Below are 25,642 nucleotides of genomic sequence, written 5' to 3'. Positions count from 1 at the left end.
TGTCCAAACAAGCTCTTGGGCCATGGCCGTGCCTTCTCTAAAGCAGAAGAAGGAGAGTAAGGGGATAAAACAGTAGGCAACTTTGTCTACCTCAGGCAATAATAGGACAATTTCTTTCTTTAAGATCCTGGTATTGAAACTACTGACAATAGGAAAAGGAAATAAGAATAAGTGATTTTCCAAGCTTGAATTCTTCTGGTCAGTTCAAAGACCGTATTGTATATTCCACTTTCAAAATATGTTTAGAATCCATCCATTTCTTCCTAAATCCATTGCTACAATCATGGCCAGGGGAACCTACCCCAGACACATACACTGGAGCCCCAACAAGCCTCTCCGTTCTACTCCTCCTTGTAATCCATTCCCCAAATCATAGCAGCCAACGGATGTCTTCAAAAGCAAAATGATCCATGTCATTTCTCTATTTAACTCATCCCTTTATTTCCATGGTATTTTGATTAAGATCCAAACATGATTTACAATGAATTCCCTACCTCTCCCACTCAACTCTCACCGTCTTCTCAGGTGTTTTCTATGCTCCAGCTATACTGGCTGTTTCTCATTTCCTCACAGGGTCAAGACTTTCCATTACTTTGGCAGTAGAGTTTTCCCGGTCTGGAATACCCATTCCTATCACCTTTGCCTGGCTAACTTCTTATTCATCCTGGGGGTTGCAGCTTACATTTACTTCCTTAGATAGGTACCCCCTAAGCCTAATTAAATTTAAGTTTCTCATAGTGTCCTCTACTTTTTCTTCCTGACACTGCCTATAATTGTGTATTTACATACTTTTTTTTTTTTTTTTTTTTTTTTACACGGCTGCGTCCCTAGCCAGAATACACATCCTATTAGGTGCAGAAAAATGTGTCTCCTTTCTCACTATTTACATATTCAAGGCATAGCAAAGTGTCTGGCACAAAGTACATCCTCATGAAATGTGTATTGACTGTTGAACAAATGAAGGATCTCTATGAGAATCATAAGAGATACTTCACATAGAATACTTACTCAAGTGTCTGGTGCAAAGTTATTTTCCAATAGCAGAGCTTTTTTCCCCCCACTTTTCCCAGCTTTGCTCCATACATACAAAGTGGGAAGAGAAATCCAATAGTCAGACAATCAGTGGGCTGGGGTAGTGGGTCAAGGCTTCAGGGGGTGAAGGATCTTATAGCACAGGAGAAAGCAGCACTGAAGTCTGAGCTTATAAGGATGCGCCAATGGCACCTCTGGTCTTCTACATAGTGCAGTTGAATACTTTCTGACACTTTATTACATCAATGAGTAAAAATAATTATTCTATTTATAAATTTTCCTTTTTTTTCTTGTAAGTTTATGTGTGGAAGTAAACAAAGACCACTTGGATGAGAACAAACAGAAGTTGTTATTCAGAACAAACAGAAGTTGTTATTCAGAGCTTGCAAGGGAGCAACTTATATTTGTCAGAGATTCAAGGGTAGGCAAGGGAGTGGAAAAGCTTTATTTGGGAAAGCCTCAGGTGTGCTCTGATTGGAGATCGTTGGCATGAGGAAACTGGAGGTGGGCTAACAAGAAGCAAGGTATCTTGGGTGATTGGTTTGGTGAGTTTCTCTGGTTGCTCCTGAGTTGGAAGAGAGGGGAAAAAAAAAAGGAAGCTGCAAGTTATTGAACAAGTCTTGACCATTCTGGGCAGATTGCTGCAGAGGTTGTGGTTTGGCTTCCCAGGATGCTTGCTTCAGAGGATCTGGTTAAAGTTCTATTGTCATACATGGTCTGACTGTTATCTATTTGTGTATTCAGTCTGTCAGTGGAACTTGGAAGAAGAAGGAGAAATAGCAAAAAGAAAAACGGCCAAGAAAAATGGACATAATTGACATGAGGAAATAAAAAATGTCTTCATAACTGACAATAAAATTAATATTTTTAGTTTTTTTTTATACAATATGTAACTGGGATATGATTTACCATTGGAAATGGCTTAACTTACTTACCTAGTCTTCTGAGGCTTAGCTATGTTTTAGGAAAGACCAGCTTCAGATGGAACAAAAGCATGACTAATGGCAAAAGATATTAAGAAATATTCAGAAGGTTCTTAGAATATTACTTCAAAAAGATTCTGTTTAGAGCAAAAACAGTTGGAAGGGTTTTACACAAAATAGGTTTGAACTGAGTTGATGACACTTCATGATAATGGTGCATTTCCATTGCAAGCTGAGCTATCTAAAGGCCATTAAAAAAAAAAAAAAAACTTAGACTTTCAAAAGAATTCCTTCTAAGAAACTATAATACAATAATAAAATTTCTTAATCCTACCACATTATTGAATTTTATTATTGAATGTCCATTGTGACAACTATGTACATCATGTGCTTTCCAAGAAAAAAAAAATCAATCTCTTGCTATTATACTTTATTGATTGTTCAAATGGATTTTTATTATACTAGAGAATATTTTCTTCTAAATAGAAATGTTAAACTAAAATCATACTTGTGTACCTCTCTTGCCCTTTCTGTAGCATCAGAATTTGTTATCTGTTCTGGTTATTTTGCTGATAGTCTCTTAAAATGTGATATTTATATTAAAATAGAACTTGGAGAATAGAATGTTCTGTCTCCTCAGTGGAAAGGCCTAATAAATCCTTATTGAAATTGGCTTTTATGTTAATATTATATTAATTTAGTAAAAAACATAAAGATCAAACTAATACATTTATCTGGCCAGAAATGGTGCTAAGGGTCCTGGAATTGTATAGGCCTATGAATAATCATGCCATGTGTTTGCCTCAGCGTGCTTTTATAATAAAATCACCTTCTAACTTGTGCATCTTTAGGGAAAATCTTGGAAAAGAAAACTGGCTATAAAAAGCCATCTTATGTAATATAAGTTTGCCAATTTCTACAAAATTAAGTATTTATATAAATAATATAAATCAAAATAATCCATATTTGCAAACCTTTAAAAAGTTTAAATTTGTTATATTTTACTTTCAAGTGAAGCTTCATTTCAACTTTTAAAATCTGTGTTTTCTGAATATTCACTGCTTGCATTTTTACCCACCAGTAGAGAAACTGCTATCAGCAATCCATAGGCTTCCCGCTGAAAACTCAAATATTTTGATAATATATGGAGAGAGTGAGAATTAGTAGTGAAACCATGCCTGCCTGAGTTTACAGGCATATATGTTCCAGGAACAGAACATGTTTCAAAGTGCTTTTTGAAGATTTTTTTTTTTTTGTAGAGTATATATTTTTTAAAAAAAGAATGGTAATTTCTGTAGAAAATTTTACTATTGCGCTTTCACTTGCCAGTAAAATCCTATAGTCATTAGCTCCCTATGAAAAAGGTGTCTGAATGGAATTTACAGTCTTCCAAATTTATCTAAATCTGAAAAGCCACACTAGATAAGTGAGACTTTTTTTTTTTTTTTTTTGATCTGTAGAAACCTAATGCATAGCAGTTTTTATCTTTCTCTCTTTGATGGCATTTGATACATATATCTTGGTCCCCATGGCAACAATGACCCCCAACTTTCCTAGGAACTGAGATTTCTTTTGCCTCCCTGTAGGAAAGCAATGCTAATGGTGATGTTGACCAGTAATCTTTAAGCCAGTGGGAAATGTGTTGTTTGCTTCTTAAAAAGCAAAACTGGATCCCAGTCAGGACCCAAACTTAGTGTCTTTTTTTGGAGATGTTAACCATTTAATTTGTCCAACTCTTATAAAGAATCATTACATGCCCTATTTCACAACTGTACTGACATTTTTTTGCTTTGTGTCAGTATATTTATAGTTATTATTTTGCTTGATAACTTTTAACCTTCAGGTTGGTAAAATATTTAAGAAAATTCTGTATGATGTTTATGTTTAAAAATCAATAGGATTGCCTTACTTGAGGGCACACACTTTCTTATTTTGGTCCATGAGAGAATATCAAATATTGATTTTTTTCTTTCAATTACTGAATTTGAATTAAACATGTGTACTAAATGTAATTGTAATACATTGGTTTTATTTCAAAGAAATCAGTGAACTACATTTTTATCCTTGCAAAAACTGGCCCTTAATTTAATATTGTCATGTCGTTATATTTGAGAACAGTTAACTCATTGATTCAAATTTTATTTTAAAAATCAGAACTACCACCTGTCTCTTAACTCTTTATGTTTAGGGTTGACTTTGCCCTAAACAAAAATAAAAATCTTAGAGGTGAAAAATCTATGTTTAGATTAGTCATCCCTTTCTGTAAGATCATTTATATTATTGATTTATTGCTTTCACATTAATGCTGTAGTTCTCAAATGGTGAAATTCCAGACCCCATGTTAACTGGTTAATAGACAGTTTTAGAAAAGTTGTTAACTGAGGGTTTCTTTGCGCTGTACTCATAGGCCAAATCACTTCTGTATGAAAAAGACTCAGTTCCCAGGTAATTGTTCTTTACTCTGATTTCTCCCTGTCAGGGAGCACATAGGCATTTCTAGGAAATGTTTCATGTTTATTGTTGAGAGATCAGATGACAATTCTTTCTGAAGTGATCTCCTGTTAATACTTAACCCAATGGATGTACAATACTATTCATTGTTATTAGACAGTAATGTAAGTAACTATCTGTACTTTCCATTTAAAAATTTAACACAGGAAGGGGTGAAGTAAATGAGGTCAAAAAGTCTCTAATTTACCTGCAACACTTAGTAAGAAAACTACTATGTTGAAAAAACTCTGTCCTCACTATTCATGTTCCATATAGACTTGAGAAACCTGAGTTTGCAAATTATCCAGAAAGAATGGTTACACTAGTTAACCGAGAAACGTGCAGTTCACCAAAGTATATTCAGTCAATTGGAGAGAATATTTATCTTCCAAATGTAAATTAGCATTTAATACCAGCACCTTCCTTATGCTTTTTACTTCTCAATACCCTCAAACAGTACTATCAGGAATGCCTTTTCTTCTCAAAGAAATAGTAAATACAATGCAAGGCAAACTGTATGGGTCATGTGGTTGTAGGCAGCTAATTATTGGGAAGAATTTTTTTTATTGAGGTATAGTTGATGTACAATATTATATAAGTTACAGGTGTACAGTATAGTGATTCACAGTTTTTAAAGGTTATACTCCATTTTTAGTTATTATAAAATATTGGCTATATTCCCTGTGTTGTACAATATATCTTTGTAGCTTATTTTATACATAATGTTTTGTACCTCTTAATCTCCTACCCCTATATTGCCCCTCTCTCCTTCCCTCTCCCCACTGGCAACCACTAATTTGTTCTCTATGAGTCTGTTTCTTTTTTGTTATATTCAGTGGTTTGTAATATTTTTTTAGATTCCACATGTGATGTCATACATTATTTGTCTTTCTCTGTCTGACTTATTTCACTTAGCATAATATCCTCCAAATCCGTACATGTTGCTGCAAATGGCAAAATTTCACTCTTTTTTATGGCGGAGTAGTATTCCTTTATATATACACCATATCTTCTTTATCCATTCATCTGTTGGTGGACACTTAGGTTGCTTTCATATCTTGGCAATTGTAAATAATGCTTCTATGAACATCAGGGTGCATGTATCTTTTCAAAATAGTGGTTTTGTTTTTTTTTTTTGTTTTTGAATATGTACCCAGGAGTTGAATTGCTGGCCCATATGATAGTTCTATTTTTAGCTTTTTGAGAACCTTCCATACTGTTTTCCAAAGTGGCTGTACCAATTTACACCAATAGTTCCCTTGGTGTACAAGGGTTCCCTTTTCTCCACATTCTCACCATCATTTATTATTTGTGTTCTTTTTGATGATAGCAATTCTGACATGTGTGAAGTGATATCTTATTGTGGTTTTGATCTGCATTTCCCTGATGATTAGTGATGTTGAACATCTTTTCATGTGCCTGTTGGCCATCTGCATTTCCTCTTTGGAAAAATGTATATTCAGTTCTTCTGCCCATTTTTTGATGGAGTTGTTTAGTTTTTTTGCTGTTGAGTTGTATGAGCTATTTATATATGTTGAATATATGATATGACGTTTATCGGTCATATCGTTTGAAAATATTTTCTCCCATTTAGTAGGTTGTCTTTTAGTTTTGTCGATCGTTTTGTTTCCTTTGCTGTGCAAAAAATTTTAAGTTTAGGTCCCATTTGTTTATTTTTGCTTTTTCTCCTTTGTTTTAGGAGAGGGATCCCAAAAATATTGCTATGATTTATGTCAAAGAGTGTTCTGCCTATGTTTTCCTCTAGGAGTTTTATGGTTTCTGGTTCTTACATTTAGGTCTTGAATCCATTTTGAGTTTATTTTTGTATGGGGTGTTAGATGGAGACTCTACATTATGCTAACACTGTTTTATAATGTACAGTGTGGTTTCTTATGATCACCACACAGGCCTTCTTTGGAAAAGTGCCACTTATGTTCTTTGTTCAAGACAGATGAATTTGTCTAAAATTAAGTCAAAACAGTGTATAATCAGAGAATTCGTTTTCCTTTTTACATTGCTCTATAATGAAAAACTGTATTGCTTTTTTTTTTCATTCTCCAACATCCATGGTTATATTGTTAGTAAATGTCAATAAGACAGTGTAAATAGAATTTTGATAGATCCTATTGTGCCAGCTGGTTTTTAGTGGGGAAATTATTTCTTAACTTTAAATGAGATTGACTTTATATATAACTAATATTTTATACTTAGCTGGGAATGTTTATTTTGTTCCTACCTGAGAAAGTTTTTGGTATACTTGTCAAACAAATTATTATTGCAAATTCCACAGAGCATAAAAAATATGTCTCACTGATTCTGCTTACAAGAAGCAGTGCTAACTTACATGTTTAGAAGAAATTATAAAATGCTAATTACAGTTGAGACAAGCAATTATGTAGCTCAGGAGAGGAAAGAAAAACATTCTTTGGACATAAAAGAGTAATATGAGATACAGAACAAAGGAAATTTATACTGAGAAAACTGTCAGAAACAAAGATAAATAAATAAGGCATCAACTAATTAATGAGATACTCAGATAAATAATTTTAAAATCATTCAGAAAACAAATGTTTTTTCTACATTAAAAAATAAAACAAAGCAACCAAAGAGAAAACATATTTTACCAAATGAAATTATTTGAAGAATTTTAAAAAAAAATCCTGAGAAGTATAAAATGTAAAGCATAAAATATTTACATAAAATTCTTACAAATATTTATATTAACATATATAAAATGCAGCTTAGGAAAAATTGAAATAAGTAGCAAAGATATGTGACCTATTACTCCCAAACTTAAATATGATATTAAGGTAGAACTTGAACAGAACATGAGGAACAAAACATGAAAAACAAAATATGTAAATATGAAAGAATAGACACATAGTATACATTCAATATTTGCTGAGTGAATGAATGAATGAATGAATAGGTGTGGAAAGTTAACAACCTAAAAAAACCTGAAAGTCTTCATTATGTAGTAATTCACTCATTTATTCCATTCAGTTATTTATTCAATAAATATTCATTGGGTATTTATTATCTAAATTTCAAAGTTGTGACATCCTCCTTGAAGGCACTTAAAGTTTAACACAAGAAGATATGATACATAAAAATGAAATATAATTTTAATTCAAAGTAAAACATAAATGGAATTTCTGAGACAAAGAGGATAACATTTATTCCTTCATTCAACCATTATGTTAAGAACCCTCACACAGAAAACCCCTAGTATGTCCTGTATTCAAAGGCCTTAGGATAAAAGGATGAGTAGACCAGTCTCTAGCCTCAGGGGATTTAAGTTTTAACTGGAGAGTGATAAAAAAAGAATTACAATTAAAATGTAATGGGATACTTCTGTGTTGGGGGCATACATAAGTTGTTCTGTACATTGCTACACAGAAGAGGGAACTGCTTTTCCCAACATTTCTATCAGTGATGAAGATACATATGTAAGGTAGTGAAAGAGGGAAAACATACATTTAAAGAGTACAACATGTATAGAAAGCATGACCACATGAAGAGTTTAGGAAAATTGTAAATGCAGTAAAATTTACCTTCAGAAAATGGAGAAACACCTTATATTTCTGGCAAACATAATGAAAAAAGAATTACAGTCTCTATCTCTGTCTCTCTCTCTCCTGATTGAGATTTAAAACTTCCAAATAGAGAATACTAGAAGCTTTCAATAAAAAAATATTTACCAAAAAAGAAACAAATATCGGACTGCCCTCAGTCTCTTTAGTAACATTAAATAATAGAAAACATGACTAAAACAGAGCTCTTGAAGGAAGAAGGCTATGACACAATATGTCTTTATTTAGTCAAGTTTTCTTTGTACAGGAACACGACAAAAATATTTTCAAATCTACAGATAGAAGCATGTCACATAGTTATCCTTTACAAATAAATTGTCTTCTATAAGAACAATGATAAATGAAAGCAAACACTCAACGAAGAGGAAACTGACTAGAAATCCTAGTAAACAGTAAAAGTAGTTAAAGCATACAGAGAGAAGTTTTTGAATAATAGTTTTAAAGATTATATTAAAAATTACATTTGTTTTCCTTGGAAGAGAGATGATCTATAATATATCAAGCAAAAGAAAATGAGAGGCAGTGTCCACAACCCTAGATTAAATTAACTAAAACTATGGATCAGTATGTGTGGTAGCAGAATGAACCAAAGTAGTGAATTTTCATAGAATAGATATCATTTTAATTTTTATGATTCAATATTGATTTTATGATGTGATGGTAAAAGTTTAAACAAAAGTTGACAATAACCCTTTAGTAGACTGAAAACTTTGTTATCTCACGAATTACCACAGGAAAAACTGTCTACCAAACAATCCAGAGGTAGAAAAGAAATAGTGAAAAGGAACAAGGTTAAAAATAAGATCCAGGGAGGAAAAAGAGAGGACATTAAAAACATTCATGATGAGCTTCTTATAAAGAAACCCATAAAATGAGAAGTATGTTGAAAGTATAATTATAGATAATTATTTATCAGCAAATGCAAATATACAAATAAGGTAAGCATGATTAATACTAGGTCCTGGAAATTTAGGTGAAAAGAATTACTTAGAATAAAAAGTTATTTTTATGTGATAAAACATACTATCTAGAAATAAAGGCAACAGTCATAAACTATTATAGTATCATTCAATTATGTAAGTCAAACTATTAAAAGTAGAAGATGAATTGTTAGGAAGTTGTATTATACCATGAACTGTCAGGAGGATGGTAACAAACACAATAGTTTTGGAAAGTTATATGACAACATGTACTAATAATCCTAATAATTCATATTATTTGGGCTCAGTAATTCCAATTCTAGGAATTTGTTTTTAAAATAATAAATTACATGGGCAAATATTTGTAAATAACTGTGTTTACTAAAGCCTTGTTTTTAACAATGATAGTTAAATTGTGATATGTTTATATGATGTTCATATTATACAATCATTCAAATTATGAATTTGATTACTTTTAATGCCAGAAGAAAATGCTCAAAATTGTGTAGAAATAGGATATATTTAATAATTTATATAATACTTGTAGCACACTTATAAACACCTTACATTGACTTCTTTTTCATTTAATCCTCACAATAGCTCTGTGAGGTAGATAATGTTATTCCCCCATTTATAGATGAGGACATTGAGGCACAGAGAAGTAATGTGCCCCAGTCCCCTGGTGGTAAGTGGTGGAGATGTAATGGGATTCAGGTAGTCTGACACCCCCTTCAGAGTCTGGGCCATTAACTACAAGGCTATGATGGAAATTATGCAAGGAACATACATGTAAAGGTAAAAGACTTGAAGGAAATACACTGAGCTTTATTAGCTATGATTGACAGGGGTATGTGTGTAGGTTCAAAGTTTAAATTGATGTTCTCTTTTATATTTTTTGTGTGTTTTATAATTTGACAACAATAAATATGCATTCTTTTTATGACAAAGAGCAAATTTATTTTCAGAACCATTCAGAATATAAAATAAGAAAAATGAATAATACCATAATTTTCTATAGTTCTTTGTGGTTTTTGAAGTACTTTCAAATTACTTAATCTAATTTGATGCTTATAATTAAAGTGACCTTATGATTTAGTATCCAAACCATGACATTTTTAATTGTACAAGAGGGTTGCTATTAATATTTACACCAAGAAGATAACCGTAAACTTGAAGCATCCAAGTCAGCCAAGATATAGACTCACTCTATTTAAAATACCTCTGTGAGGTCAAGAGTACTTTATTAAATTTTGGAACTGAGAAAAAATAAATGACTTGATTAAATCATATAATGAAAAAAATCATGGTTCTGAACATAGATTAAAAGAAAAAAGATTGTCTTGACTTACTCAATGGCTCTCGTGATTAAAACAAAACAAAACAATAAACCCCACTGATGAAAAGTTCTTCAATCAATAGAAAATTTTGAATTATACAGTCCTAATAGATTTAAAATCTGGGAATCATACAAAATTTTATTTGATTTAAAATGTTATGCCATTGAAATTTCTGAAACTTCATAATATTCTGCTCAGAAACCTGAGATTTATAAAAAGGGTTACCTAGTATTTGTGATTATAGGTAATTGTGGATTCATGAGCCAGAACCCTTTCATCCAAATAGTACTAGAAAAGCAACTGGCAGAGGATGAAACTAGATAAGTATGTTTAGAAGAATGAACATCCAGCCAAATTATTTTTTATAAAAGTAATCTTGGAGGATGATGTAAGTGAAATGGGCAATATTTTGTATTAGTGATTTGACTAGAAAGTTGAAAAACTTAACTGGTCAAGCTTGAGGGTGTCATTTGGCAGGTGACAGTGGGCAAATGATGTTTGCCAGGTGCTTTGGCTGGTAGAATTACATGTCTGAAAGAAATCTAACTATTTAACCAATAGTGAGAAAAAGGGAAATAAAATCCAAGGGACAAATGTGTAATAGGTATTAATTATAGATCAGGGGCAGAAAAATGGCAGTAACTGCAAAATACAATCTGCAGATGTCTTGTTTAGCCAACAGAGTAGTTTTTTTTTTTTTTTTAATGATTTTGAATTTGAAACAATTTAAGCAGGTCAGCAGGCATTCTAGGTTTGACATCCCCTCTGTCCTCCACCCAGGTCCCCAGCAGGCCTCTGCTAACTCTGGTGATGCCTTGCTGGGAACTTGAAAAAAGTACCTGCTCTGGGAACATGCAGCCCAAGGCACACAGCAGAGCGGGTTGGGATTGTGGCCCCTCTTGCTATTCTGCCTTGAGATTTATGTGAGATTTAAAAACTTCACTCCCTAGCCTGGAAATTCTTACTACTGGCTTATGCCCTTTCATGTCACACATTGATGCTACCCGTCTGGCCCTTGAAAACCTTCCATTATTGACCCTAAATTATAATTAGTCTCTGTCTTTATGACCTCATGGTAGTCACAGTCTAAAGTAATTTAAAAGATCAGTAGGTAATTTACTTTGGAAAGAATGCTGAATCAAGATTTTTTTTCTTTTTTTTCCCCTTACTGTATTATTTGACTTTTTTTCTTAACTGACACAAACATTAGGAATATATAGTTTTTAACGGTAAGAGGAAAATTAAGTAAATATGAGAAAATATGGCAAGAGGTTTTTTTTAAACATCACTAAAAACATTTATATTGAATTCCTAGTATAATCAAATAAGTTCTTGAAGAAAAACACTGAGATTTACTTTCATGTACAACTATTAGAATGACATATCTATTCTTATGAAGAACAGAAGTTATTAACATTTCTACTTTTGTGCTTCTCCAATTAAACGGAGAGAGATATCTTAAAAAGTTACTAAGAAAGCTATGCAAATGAAGAGATCAAAAAGAGTATGTATGATAAAATATAACGAAAGTAAAAAGATCATAAATTTAATTTGGATTTATGCTGATGAGACCCTTGTTAGCATATTGAGGTAGACCAGAGTAAGTGTTACCTGCTAAATCAATGTCACATTAAAGATAATTTACAAACAGTTCCCAACTTATGATTTTTCAACTTTATGATGGTGATGGTGCAAAAATGATACATATTCAGTAGAGACTGTATTTTGAATTTTGAATTCTGATCTTTTTTTCTGAGCAAGTGATATGTAGTACGATAATTTCTGAGCCACAACTCCCAGTCAGCCACTCCATCACCAGGGTAAACAACTAATACACTTACAAGCATCCTGTTGTACATATAACCAGCGTGTTTTTCATTATAGTTCAGTATAGTATTCTATAAGTTACATGAGATATTCAACATTTTATTATAAAATAGGCTTTGTGCTAGATGATTTTGACTACAACTGTAGACTAATGTAAGTGTTCTGAGCACGTTTAAAGTAGGCTGGGCTAATCTATTTTGTTTGGTAGGTTGGTGTACTAAATGCATTTCTGATTTAACAATGTTTTCAACTTATGATGGGTTCATCCATAAGTTGAGGAAGATCTGTATGTACAAAACTTTATTTTAAAAAGAAATTGATAATTTATAGCTTCATTTGAGGAAAACAAGTTGGGTAATTGGCTAGGGGCATACATAAGACAGATTTCACTACTGATGACTCCCAGGTTTGAGAGGGTGAGGAAAAGTAATGCTGACTAAGAAATACTGATTCTGTGTCTCCTTTTGCTTCTGCTTTCCTTTAGTGGTCATCACTGTTACATGACATGCAATGGTGCAGGTGCATGTATGTAAACTATGTATTTAGTGGCATCTTATGCTTATATGTATCTCCAGAGGTAGCTCTATGTCATCATATAGACTGTGTTCAGTGAGTATAAAATGTCTGAACACAGAGAGTATATGGCCTAATCTATCAGAGAGTATTAGTTAAATTAAAATACATATTGAATAGAATACCAGTAGAAGTATTAGAATGGGTTATCCAGATGAGATTATGCTGTAATCTCCTTTCCTTGGAGTATCTTATAAGCTGCAAAAGTATATTTTTAAAAGCTCTGCAGGTAATTTGGGGTATGATTTTGCCCTACTGGGGGTTTTGTGAATATGAATTAATGCCTCTTTTAAGCCTGCTTTTACCTATTAATTTACCCTGGATCCCCAGGTTTTGCTCTGTCTTTTAGCTTTGTCCATATAATATGGCATGTTATCATTGTAATGAGAGGATAAGATAGATCCATTACTGTCAAAAATATGTGCTATTAATGAGTTTCCAGCCAGCTATCAAGGTATCATCAGCAGTAGTTTATCTTGGTGAATGAAAGTCTGAATGGAAAATTAAGCTCCCACATTGACTGTAGAAGTGCAATGGATCATTTTGTTCTTTAATGTCACACTTCACTGGACACACTTCACAAAGCAGTGAATCATGCTTAAAACAAGCAGCCTTTACTTCAACAACAGCAGATAACGCAGCAGATGTGAATAATAAGTGTTAGCAGTCTTAACTTTCTCTGCAGTGCTCTCTCCCAGGTGCCTGATGGACGATTTACAAAGTACCTATGCTATTTTATAGATTGGAACTTGGGATCCAGCCAGTGGCCTGAATATGACAGAAAGTCAAAAGGGAAAGCCAGCCAACATCACAGATTCCTTATCCAATCGTTCTTTGATCGTTACCACCATTTTGGTAAGTGTTTTTCCCTTCTTTTTAGATAAATATAGGTAAACATGGAAATGGATAGAAAAGGACATTATAATTGGAGTAGTAATGAACAGAATGTAATATATTTTACAGTTATTTAGCAATTACTGTATAACAGGTGAGTCAATGTTAATTAGGCACAGTTTTATTTTGTTAGCTTTTAATGATATAAACTATATTAATGTTTGGGCTGCTTATGTTGATTAATAATACCACTTCATATATTACTGGAAATCTTTATGTTTCTACAAAATTAGTTGCTATTGAAAAATTGTCAGTGTTAAGATTTGAAAAGTACACGGACATGCAGCTGTATAAATATACTTATGTGAGGAGCTGCATGTGAACTTTGTTTCTGCTTTCATCTCCTGGAAATATATTTCAGAGGGCATACCATTTATTTTTCAGGACTATTTCTATTATAATTATATTTTAACCTTGATTTCAATTTAATTGTTTTCATCATGGTGAATTCAATTTTACTTTACTAATCTCCCTAATGAAATCAAATGACAAGTGCTGTTTTAGGCCAGAAATATTTTCCTCACCAACAGAATTAAATTAATACTGATAAGCTGGATATTTTTACCCCTCTTATAATTATATATTTTAATTGGATCACACAGTAATGTTTACGTATGCCTACCATGCCATTTGCAAATGGGAATCTTAATTTTAGGACAAGCAAGGGGCTGATGATTTAGTGAGTACTTTTACCTACAGAATAAATTTATCAATACTAGTTCTTATGATTCCCCAGGTAATCAATAGGAATGTAAGATTATTGTCCAGAACAAACCTCCACACAATTTTAGCATTTATATAATTTCTAAATTTGATTTATGGTGGCAAATCAAGCCAGGAAGAATTCATAATCTTGTCCTTGTAGTAACAACAAAGGATGTCAGATCTCTAGGCATGTCAAAACAAAACGGCTAGTGTTAAAGACTCTTGATAATGAAGCAAAACTCGTAATCAGGAAATGACAGTGATGGAAGTTCACAAGGATTTTTAATTGCTCCCTTGCTAAGAACCTCAGTAAATACTTGCTCCATCATATCCAAACTTCGCTGGTCCCTTTAACTTAATTTTATATCTCCTTCTCTTTTCAAAGATAACTCTCAAACCCACCAATCCACCAGCCCTGGTCCTCAGATGGAATGTCCTCACAGGGCACTAATATATCCTTTTTCTGCCAGTATATCCTGGATCTCATAACCTGCTGCTGGGGCAATTACAGTAACTATGTAACTATCCCTCCTGCTGACAACCTTCTCCCTTTGCAATGCACTTCACTATCCACTGTGAAGATCTAACTCTGTCATTTCCTGCTTCTCTGCTTACAAGTCTTTAGTGAATCCATACTGACCATTAAAAAGGCCCCCAGGTTTTGACCCTGACATTCAAAGCTTTCTACAGTCTTGTCTTCTCCCACCTTTCTGTTGTCATTTCCCATTACTCCCTTCAGGAATCCTGCATTTTAACTGAACTGGGGTAATCAGTTAGCCTATTACTGTGATTGTGTTAGCCCCATTCCCTTTGTTTGCAATATGTTTCTCTCCATTTCTGAAATATAGAACTTGTCAGTAGTTTATATTATTTAGAATTAATACTATATTATTCTTAAGTTATTTCATGTGTGCAATATTTCTCCAAACATCACCGACCATTCCTTGGAGAATTAGGATCTGACTAAGCCTCCTGTTTTTACACCACATGTGCCTCTACAATGCTCACAGAGTAAAGAGTGCTGGGCAAGGGACACCTGTCATCTTCAGCAACCAGCCCCCATACTCCTTTCTGTGTTCTTCCTGATCCAGCCAAACTCTCAAATGCATCACTTATTTTATGGCTCCAAATCTTTGCTCACTTCTTTATGATCCCCTGTGAAAAAGTTTTCATCCTTCCAGACCCATCTCAGATGACATGCTCTCTGTGAAACTCTTTGATCTTTTCATTTAGTTGTGAATGTTTGGGGCGGGCAGAGGAGTGTACACTTCATGTATCATAATACTCTATCATAGCACTTACCATGTATTTTTTTTATTTTAGAAATTTTGTATATATCTGGGTCTCTATTTGGCATGGATCTGTACACGGCCAATAATCAAATTTTACACTTTTTAGATCTCTTAGTGTCAGAGAAGAGTGACTTGGGCATAGGAGGCGCTCAATAAATATTTGTCAAATAAAATAAAATAAATGATATTTAATTAAGCAGAAAATTAGAGGGATAAGCAACTCTTAAATGGCTGTATTTAAATATTTTTCAAGTGTGCAGGTTATTGCAAACTTCTTGTCCAGACAAAGCAGGTGATTAACACTACCCATACAATTTCTCAGTATTGTTTAATTACTCAGAGTTATTTTATAAAAAGTATCCAAATATTTTTCTCAATAATAAACAATTTTATATCTATTCATAAACAAGTGGTATTTAATCTTAGCTTCATATCAGAGCCAGGCATAAAGCTTTTAAAAAGTTATTGCTACCTTTAACTGTAGGACATATTCATTTTTTTAAGTTCCACAGGTAATTCTGACCTATAATGATGACTGAGACCTATTCCTCAGATCATTGCTCCATATAACCAAGATGTAAGATCAACTCTGGAACATACTCTAAGCTTACATTTTAATAAATAGGTTACTTATATTTTAGACTGTGTCACTGTATTAGTTTCAAAGAGATTGTGATTTTTGTTAAAAAGAAAGGTACGTTATTTGTTTTTATATCACTTAGTTGAAAAACTTCTTTTTCTGAATACTCTGATCACTGAGTATCCACAATCAGGAAAAGATTTGAAGAGATTTTTTACATTATTTATATAAGCCAGCTTGATATAATTTATTGATACTTAATTTATATTTTATAAGGAAGTATGATCATTTGATTTATTTTATGATTATTTTGTCCTTTTCTCTCTTGGAAAATCTCAGAGGAGATTCTGGCTATGTTGTGAATAATGATATCTCCACAGAGAGAAGTTCACTTAATGCTTCTTGTTTGACATTTTTATTATGTGTCTTAAAAAAAGCCAGTGAGGTTTTCTAGAATTTGGCATTATCAGTGTGCTTATCATAATCAGCTCCATTTCTTTTGAATTTTATTTATTTATTTTTTTATTCATTCTTTTTGTATTTAACAAATATATACTTAGTGATGATGATATACCAGGCTTTGTGATAACCACTATATTTGATGGAGAAAATAGACACCGTCTCTGCCCTTATAGAGCTTAGAAAATGGTAGGATTCATAAGGAGAACTACACACACACACACACACACACACACACGTACCACACACCACACCTTGTGATTGAGATATAAGAGAAAGATAAATTGTGTGATGCCTTTTACAGAATGATCCAGAGTTACACCAGGGACCAGGAGTGGAAGGATGGGCCAGGTTAGGTCTCACTGCAGAAGGATAGAGAGTTGAAGTTTGAGAAGAAATTATCAAGGTAAAGAGAGGGGGAAAGAATATTCTCAGCAGAGAGAACAGCATATGCAAGGGCCCTAAAGCAGGAAAGATCTTGAAAAATTTGCAAAATTGAAAGAAGACCATGATAACTGAGGCTGGTGCTTTTATCTGCTTCTCAGTTTCATTAAATAAGGTTATATGAATATGGTTCATTAAAAAAGAAAAAATACACATTTTTGGTATGTCTGCTATGTGCTAGACATTGTTCAAAGCACTATTCATAGATTTACTCATTTAATTGTCATAATAACCTTTTGAGGTAGATCCCATTATCCATACTCTTTTACAGGTGGGAAAGCTGGTATTCAGATTGCCTTAGTAACCTGCTCATGGTCACAGAGCTAGAAAGTAGAGAAGTAGGCTTTCAACCAATCTGTGTGTCCAACTTGAGCAACCAATACTGTAAAATGAAGTCTCTAGTGGCCCAGGATGGAAAAGTCTAACAACTATAGTTTATGACCAGAATAGCATCTTGATTGAGAATTGTTCACCTAAAGCAGTGCTTCTCATCCAGAAATCCCACATATGCTAGAGCACTGTGATGACGTTACAGGTGTGTCCCTAGACATCTAGACGTTTCCTCAGGGGCCAAGATTTAGGCTACTCTTGCTTGAATGCCTCGGGCCTCCTGTTTCTCCCCTCTCCTAATTTAGCACTCAGTTTTCTTACAGCTTCTTTAAACCATAATCTCAGATTTTTCTGGGCAATCAAAAGAGTAATGGGGCTTATCTCACTTTTTCTCTTTAGAATTGAGATGAAGCATCTTGTTTACTAATGATTTTTGCTCCTCTTCAACAATATAACCTACGCCCAATACACTGTATGGGCGTAGTATATATCAGTAGTCATATCATGGAATGAGTTCATTTTAGAAAGCTCTAAACAATTTTTTAAATATTTATATTTTAGTTTTGACTTAAATGATGTCATACAATTTGGAAATTATGTAACCTCACCTGCAGGTCTAGACCTAAAACTCCAGCCTATTCATGCCCTCTCTTTCATATTCCTCATATTACCACTCTGGCTTTTGAATTTCAGATTCAGTGGTTAAAATTCCCTTGCTTCTTGTGTTTATCATTATTATTGGAATTACAGATATCAACCTTAGAACCGTGTTTTCATATATGATGATTTCGTTTATTGCATAACAATTGTTAAAATATAAATTCCTAATCACCAAAAATAATAACAAAAATACTCTTTCTGAATGAGACATAGAGAGCTTTTGAGAACAATGCGTGCTCTATTTTCAGTTTATTAGCTTCATCCTGTTGTCCTTACTACTATGGATACACTAGCTAGGGGCAGTATCAGGTGGCTGAATATTTATTTAAGTTCAGAGAAGGAATGCCTGTTTTCCCTCTGTGTTCTTGGTTTTCAATAGATTTTTTCAGGCCTGTCTAAATACGTTGAGTGCTCCCCACTATGCGGTTCCTGTATAATAATTGATTTTTGTCCATCAAAAGATTCCTAGCACTAAATGCCACTGTACATGTTCTTTCCCTTAACGACCAGTAGCACTTAAGCATGCAAATGACTATAAATTTGGTGACTTTTTCAGAAAAGTCACTTACTCTTAAGGAGGTTCTTTCTTTCCGGTTGCTCAATGAATTGAACAAATGTGCTTGCATCTGCAACTTAGTCTTATTTTTTATATTCTTAGCACTTCCTGGAAGGTTGTGTATTTCAGTACTGAGTTTACTTGCTTAGGCTTGTTAGGCTTTATTGTTGCAGCCCACAGATACAGGAGGCTTATCTGGGAGCAAACTCCCAAGGACGGTGGAAGGAATTACAGTACAAAAGAGAGAAGTGACCGAATCGTCCCCTAAATGGTTCTGCAACTTCTTCCATAATATCAACAAAAGCAGATTTCTAGGCCTTCAAATCTGTCCCTGCAATAGGGTTTTCCCTCTGATTCTTCTTGTTCCATTGTCACAGAGTGACTGTCAAGCACATAGTTTTGTTTTGTTTTGTTTTGTTTTATTTATTTTTGGCTGTGTTGGGTCTTCGTTTCTGTGCGAGGGCTTCCTCTAGTTGCGGCAAGCGGGGGCCACTCTTCATCGCGGTGCGCGGGTCTCTCGCTATCGCGGCCTCTCTTGTTGCGGAGCACAGGCTCCAGACGCGCAGGCTCAGTAATTGTGGCTCACGGGCCCAGCCGCTCCGCGGCATGTGGGATCTTCCCAGACCAGGGCTCGAACCCGTGTAAGCACATAGTTCTTAGAGAGTTACTAGCATTCGGGCTTGGAAACCCAAATAATGCAGCTTCACAAAGAAAAAAGGTTTTTCATTCTTATCGAGATCTATACAATTTCTAAGCAATTTTAAACATGTGTTGTGGAGCTAGTAATATCAAAATAATTTAAGGAAGATACAGTAGGTATACATGTATAAGTAGTACATGTATAAGTACTACTTATACATGTTAATGTGAGATGAGTGCATCATTCAAACTCAGGCTGCTTGTACCCCATCCCTGCAACCAGCTTATTCAAAGGCAACCAAACCTTTTCTCACCATATTTTTTCCTCCTGTTTCAGGGATCATGCTTGCCCTGCATTTCTCCTTTTCATTCTTGCTCTAATAGCTTGATGTATTTTATTTCAAATAAATTCTCATATTCTCCTAGACCTCCAGATTAGCCAGATCAACATAAAACTATTGGTGGTGGTATCATAGAGAAAGAAAGCTGTTTGTTTTAATGTGAAATTAGGCATAATTTTTTAAACCTTAGGGTCCCAATCTTTAGAGGCTCTGTAAGTGACCAGAACCTCATTTTTTACCACATAATCACACACACACACACACACACACCTGCTTCCTTCCTCCTTCTTTATTAAATCTAATTTTAAAATGCTACCATAATAAAGACACTTAAGTATTTTCATTTTGTTGTTATATTCTTTTTCATTGCCAACACTATTGTCAACACCATAATTTTTGGAAGATTATTTTATTATTAGCAATATATTTTAAGTTCTAGAAGAATGATTGGAGAAATATGAATTTTTGGTTCAGCTTAACCACAGCAAACTACATGGAAATGAGATAGTTTTGCTTTAGCTTTCTCATTTTCAAAGATGTAATCACAACAGTACCGTGTAAAATTGTATAATCTAAATTTTAACTATGCCCTTGATCTGAGACTCGGATGTAAATTTGCAGCTGCTCATAGGACAAATATCTACCTGCATGTTGAGGATCAAACTCAGCATGATTCAAACCTCCTTCTACAACTCCGACCTTAAAATATCTGTTTCTCCTATATTTCTAAGCTCTGTTTATGGTTCCAGTGCTTTTCTATTCCCTCAAGCCAGAGTGGATACCCCAGTCTCTTTAAATTTCATATTCATAATTCAGATACCAAAAAGAAAGAAAGGATGGATTATTCTAAGAGAGTTTAACAAAGAAGTGAGTCAAGTAACATTTTGAACAAGGGAGGTATGGTTTGTTCTTGGGTACTACTGAATGGAGGCTTTACAGAGTCTGATTTAAGAGACATTGTACCCAGAGGCAAGAGGAAAGAGATGACAACATTGAACAATCGTGTATGAGATTTCTTGGGAATGGATTACACGTGGGGCAAAAACAATTGAGAAAGGTAGACGAGGACTTCAAGGTTAAAGCCTAAGAGGCAGGGCATTAGCATTGCCACAGAGCATGATAAAGATGTTGGGAGGGGGGATAAGGAGTTCTATTTAGTTGTATCTGAATGGAGATGTTGGCAATAATTTTGTGTAGTCAAATCTTGATTATCCATGTAAGGGGATAATAAATTAGATTCAGAAATGAAATGCAGTTTGGAGATTAGCTAATAGGTGCAGTCTCCCTTCCCATCAAACCTTTTACTGGAAAAGCAGTGAAATGACACATTTGATTGATTGGAGTTTCAGCTTTTATTTTTTTCCCTCTTTCTTCTTTCACTTGGAAATTAAGCTAATGAAATATTTAATGGCCAAAATACAAATACCAGAAGAAAGACAGTAACAACCAATATCTCCAATCTAAACTGATAATTCAGTCAAGTGGAGGAATTAAATAGCATACCAGTTTTTACTAAAATATGAATGATAATCACTAAGCCAAACTGTCCTTTAAACCCTTATTGCTCTGACATCAGAATCTTTCCTGAAATGTTGGTGAACAAGCACAACTAGCAGAATTCTATCCTTTTTTCTTTTTTTTAATTTTTTTTATTTTATTTTATGGCTGTGTTGGGTCTTCGCCTCTGTGCGAGGGCTTTCTCTAGTTGCGGCGAGCGGGGGCCACTCTTCATCGCGGTGCACGGGCCTCTCTTGTTGCGGAGCGCAGGCTCAGCAGTTGTGGCTCACGGGCCCAGCCGCCCCGCGGCATGTGGGATCTTCCCAGACCAGGGCTCGAACCCGCGTCCCCTGCATTGGCAGGCAGATTCTCAACCACTGCGCCACCTGGGAAGCCCTATCCTTTTTTTCTTGAAAGCTAATTTCAACCTATTACGCAGTCATTATTTCTATAGGATACACTACAATTTCGGGTGATTAAATACTACATTTCAGGGAGAAAGACATTCTTCTCAGCTTACCAAATCCCAGCAGATTTTCTATAGGTATAGAGTGGAAACAAAAACTCTTCTTAGAATGATAATTAGGGCCAATAAAGACAGAGTTTTTTGTACATTATGTACATTCTCTGAAGTTATTCTTCTGAAAGGAGGTAAACACAGTTTGCAGCAGCTAAGTAGTATATTTAAGGGATGTACGTGTGTGTGTGTGATTATGTGAGAATCAGGCATTAAAAAGGAAGCCTTTGCTTAGTAGACTTGCAAAACAAAATAAAAGAAAGTAATTTTTGTAGATTTCCTCAGAATGCCCTTGAATTTTGAAAAAAGCTAAAAGTATCAATAAATAATAAACATAGTTTATTACAAATTATTAAGGTAAAATATTCTACCTTAATAGGCATGCTCTGTACACCTGGTACACTATTTTGTTGTTTCTTTAAAACATAAGCCACAGATTATTATAGTTATTCATTTTCTATCCAGACTGTTCATGTGAAAGTGCTTTTTTAATGTCTTGAGATGTCAAAATGAGGTTTGTTTTCTAGGCAAGAGAACAATATATGAGCTCACATGGAGACTCTTGTCAGTACTTTTTGATCCTAACAAACCAGTCATCTTTAGTATTGCCTCTTGTTGAAAACATTAAGTTGTTCTGATGGTAGCTGCTAGGTTTTTCACTTTGCCCTCCTGGTATTATCACTTCCAATTGTGATAACCTGTAGCGCACCATAGGCTTCTGACTTGAATGTTAATTAGGGATGGCAGAGTTCAGACTCCAAGAGCCATGGTGATTAGAAGGAAATTTAAAGACCAGGGCTCAGACAATGGAAAGATTTCACAGCTCTACAGCAGTAAAAGCATAACAGTTGGAATGGCAGAGGCTGAAAAAAGAATAATACTGTCCTGTCTATAGAGTAATAACATTCAACTGTGTTATTATTATTTATGCTTATCTCTTGCTTATTGTTCTTATTGGTCGTTTCTTGACAATTTCATGTTCCAAATGAATGGAACATTTTTTTTGGCCTGTGCAGTTAGGTTTCTATGTATTTTTCCAACTACATTTAGGGTAATCTGAATCATTAAAATGTAATGAAATAGTAGTAGTTAAGTTTATTGTTAACTAATTCCCTTAAATATATGATCCCTTTCCATTTTTAAGATCAAAGCTTATTACATACATTTTTATGACATTTCCTCAATTGAGCTAAGAAAAAAATAACGAGATTATTTTAGAATGACTAAGATGTAGTTTAGACCAGTGGTGATATTATTAAAAGTGAAATTGTCTACAGACCTTGGGTAATATAAGAAGTTATAAAACCAAGTAGTCAATAAACTTTACAAATGTTAATGATACTGGATTCTCATTAAATCTCATCAGGTTTAAAAATAGCATTTTAGATTAATACACGCACCTTAAAATGAATCATTTATGTATAATGTAGCAATCTCCTGAATTTATTTTGAAAGAATTTATAAAACATAATCAACTAAATTAGCACTTAAATACATATTTTGTATAAAACTGATAGATATAAAATTCTTTTCTTTTTTAATCATCTTCCAATTATGAGATTCACAATTTCTTTCCTACTTATTAACCAAAAGTTGGCTAATTAAGATTTAAGCTCTAAAATGGAAATAAAGGGCTTCCCTGGTGGCGCAGTGGTTGAGAATCTGCCTGCCAATACAGGGGACACGGGTTTGGGCCCTGGTCTGGGAAGATCCCACATGCCGCGGAGCAACTGGGCCCGTGAGCCACAATTACTGAGCCTGCGCGTCTGGAGCCTGTGCTCCACAACAAGAGAGGCCGTGATAGTGAGAGGCCCGTGCACCGCGATTAAGAGTGGCCCCCGCTTGCCACAGCTAGAGGAAGCCCTCGCACAGAAACGAAGACCCAACACAGCCATAAATAAATAAATAAATAAATAAAATTTAAAATGGAAATAAAAGCAAAAATAAACAAATGGGACCTAATGAAACTTAAAAGCTTTTGCACAGCAAAGGAAACCATAAACAAGATGAAAAGACAACCCTCAGAATGGGAGAAAATATTTGCAAATGAAGCAACTGACAAAGGATTAATCCCCAAAATATGCAAGCAGCTCATGCAGCTCAATATCAAAAACACAAACAACCCAATCCAAAAATGGGCAGAAGACCTAAATAGACATTTCTCCAAAGAAGATATACAGATTGCCACCACACACAGGAAAGGATGCTCAACATCACTAATCATTAGAGAAATGCAAATCAAAACTACAATGAGGTATCACCTCACACCAGTCAGAATGGCCATCATCAAAAAATCTACAGACAGTAAATGCTGGAGAAGGTGTGGAGAAAAGGGAACCCTCTTGCACTGTTGGTGGGAATGGAAATTGATACAGCCACTATGGAGAACAGTATGGAGGTTCCTTAAAAAACTAAGAACAGAACTACCATACTACCCAGCAATCCCACTACTGGTCATATACCCTGAGAAAATCATAATTCAAAACCGTAATTCAAAAAGCATCATGTACCACAATGTTCATTGCAGCTCTATTTACAATAGCCAGGACATGGAAGCAACCTAAGTGTCCATCGACAGATGAATGGATAAAGAAAATGTGGCACATATATACAATGGAATATTAGTCATAAAAAGAAATGAAACGAAACTGAGTTATTTGTAGTGAGGTGGATGGACCTAGAGACTGTCATACAGAGTGAATTAAGTCAGAAAGAGAAAAACAAATACTGTATGCTAACACATATATATGTAATCTAAAAAAAAAATGTTTCTGATGAACCTAGGGGCAGGACAGGAATAAAGACGCAGATGTAGAGAATGGACTTGAGGACACGGGGAGGAGGAAGGGTAAGCTGGGACGAAGTGAGAGAGTGGCACGGACATATATACACTACCAAATGTAAAATAGATAGCTAGTGGGAAGCAGCTGCATAGCACAGGGAGATCAGCTCTGTGCTTGGTGACCCCCTAGAGGAGTGGGATAGGGAGGGTGGGAGGGAGACGCAAGAGGGAAGGGATATGGGGATGTATGTATATATATAGCTGATTCATTTTGTTATAAAGCAGAAACTAACACACCATTGTAAAGCAATTATACTCTAATAAAGATGTTAAAAAAAAAAGAATTAAAATGAAAAACAAAAAGAATTAAGCTCTAAAAATCTCTGTTATTTCTCACCAACATAATAAATGTTTCCATGAAATTTTCTTAAATAATATATAAACAATAATATATATTTTTGAAGCAATTTAGGATAAACATAAGAACAACCAACCATCTTCAGAGGGAAAAAATGCAAACTGTTTTTAAAGTTAGGACATGAGAATATTGGTTCATTCTGCTTGGAGGTGTTTGACCAAGGCTTGACTCCTCAGTTGGCAGATGGTCTGGAGCCCCTATACCAGCTGTGAAGCAGGCAACGAGGGCTGAACTGTTGTTACTTTAGAAAAGCTACTTACGATGTTCCCAAGTCAGATCTAAAGAAAAACAGAAGCTGAAGGAACAAAACATAAAAGTCCCCTTCGTTAAGAGCCTCGTTTTCTGTTTAAACTTGCACACTATTTTTCATCTTTAATCTACTCTTTCAGTACTGGTGCTCATTTTAATTTATTCTGGTATTGGTTGTACAGTGCTAACAATTAGAATTGTCTGCAAATCTGTAATCAAAGTATTCACTAGATGTCCATAATAGGAGTTATTCTCATTAATACTGTAAAAGATACGCTCCTTCTTAACTTTCCAATAAAATTCTCATTGAAGACTCAGGAAAAAAACAATGCAAAAACAATGAAAACAGTGATAGTATAAGCTAAAGTTCAAAGGAGACCATATACCATAATTTCAGTAGAATATCTGTCAAATAGAGCTTCTGAGGACAGATTGCTGATTATCTTTTAAAACAACATTAGTGGGCCCGACTTATGAGTTCAGACAAAGTGATTTTATGTTTTTTATAATATAAATATAGGAAAATAATTTATTTTTGAATGTTTCCCTTGAGTCACTTTATAGAAATGTTCCTATATGTAAGA

At 34.3% G+C, this 25,642-nt stretch overlaps 1 protein-coding gene across 5 annotated transcripts in view; it reads left to right on the top strand.

Moving 5' to 3' along the window:
* The window catches only part of GRIK2 (glutamate ionotropic receptor kainate type subunit 2), a 629,459-nt gene that overhangs the window by 401,060 nt on the left and 202,757 nt on the right, over positions 1-25,642 (top strand). For all 5 annotated transcript variants that reach the window (XM_068550777.1, XM_068550778.1, XM_068550781.1 and 2 more), the window contains exon 9: positions 13,437-13,550. In XM_068550777.1, the coding sequence (XP_068406878.1) occupies positions 13,437-13,550 (114 nt within the window). The remainder of the gene's footprint in view (positions 1-13,436; positions 13,551-25,642) is intronic.

Source organism: Eschrichtius robustus, chromosome 9 (genome assembly GCF_028021215.1).
Source record: "Eschrichtius robustus isolate mEscRob2 chromosome 9, mEscRob2.pri, whole genome shotgun sequence".
In the NCBI taxonomy this organism is placed as follows: domain Eukaryota; kingdom Metazoa; phylum Chordata; class Mammalia; order Artiodactyla; family Eschrichtiidae; genus Eschrichtius; species Eschrichtius robustus.
Note: the sequence above shows the minus strand (reverse complement) of the source record. Positions and strands in the feature narration are given on the sequence as shown.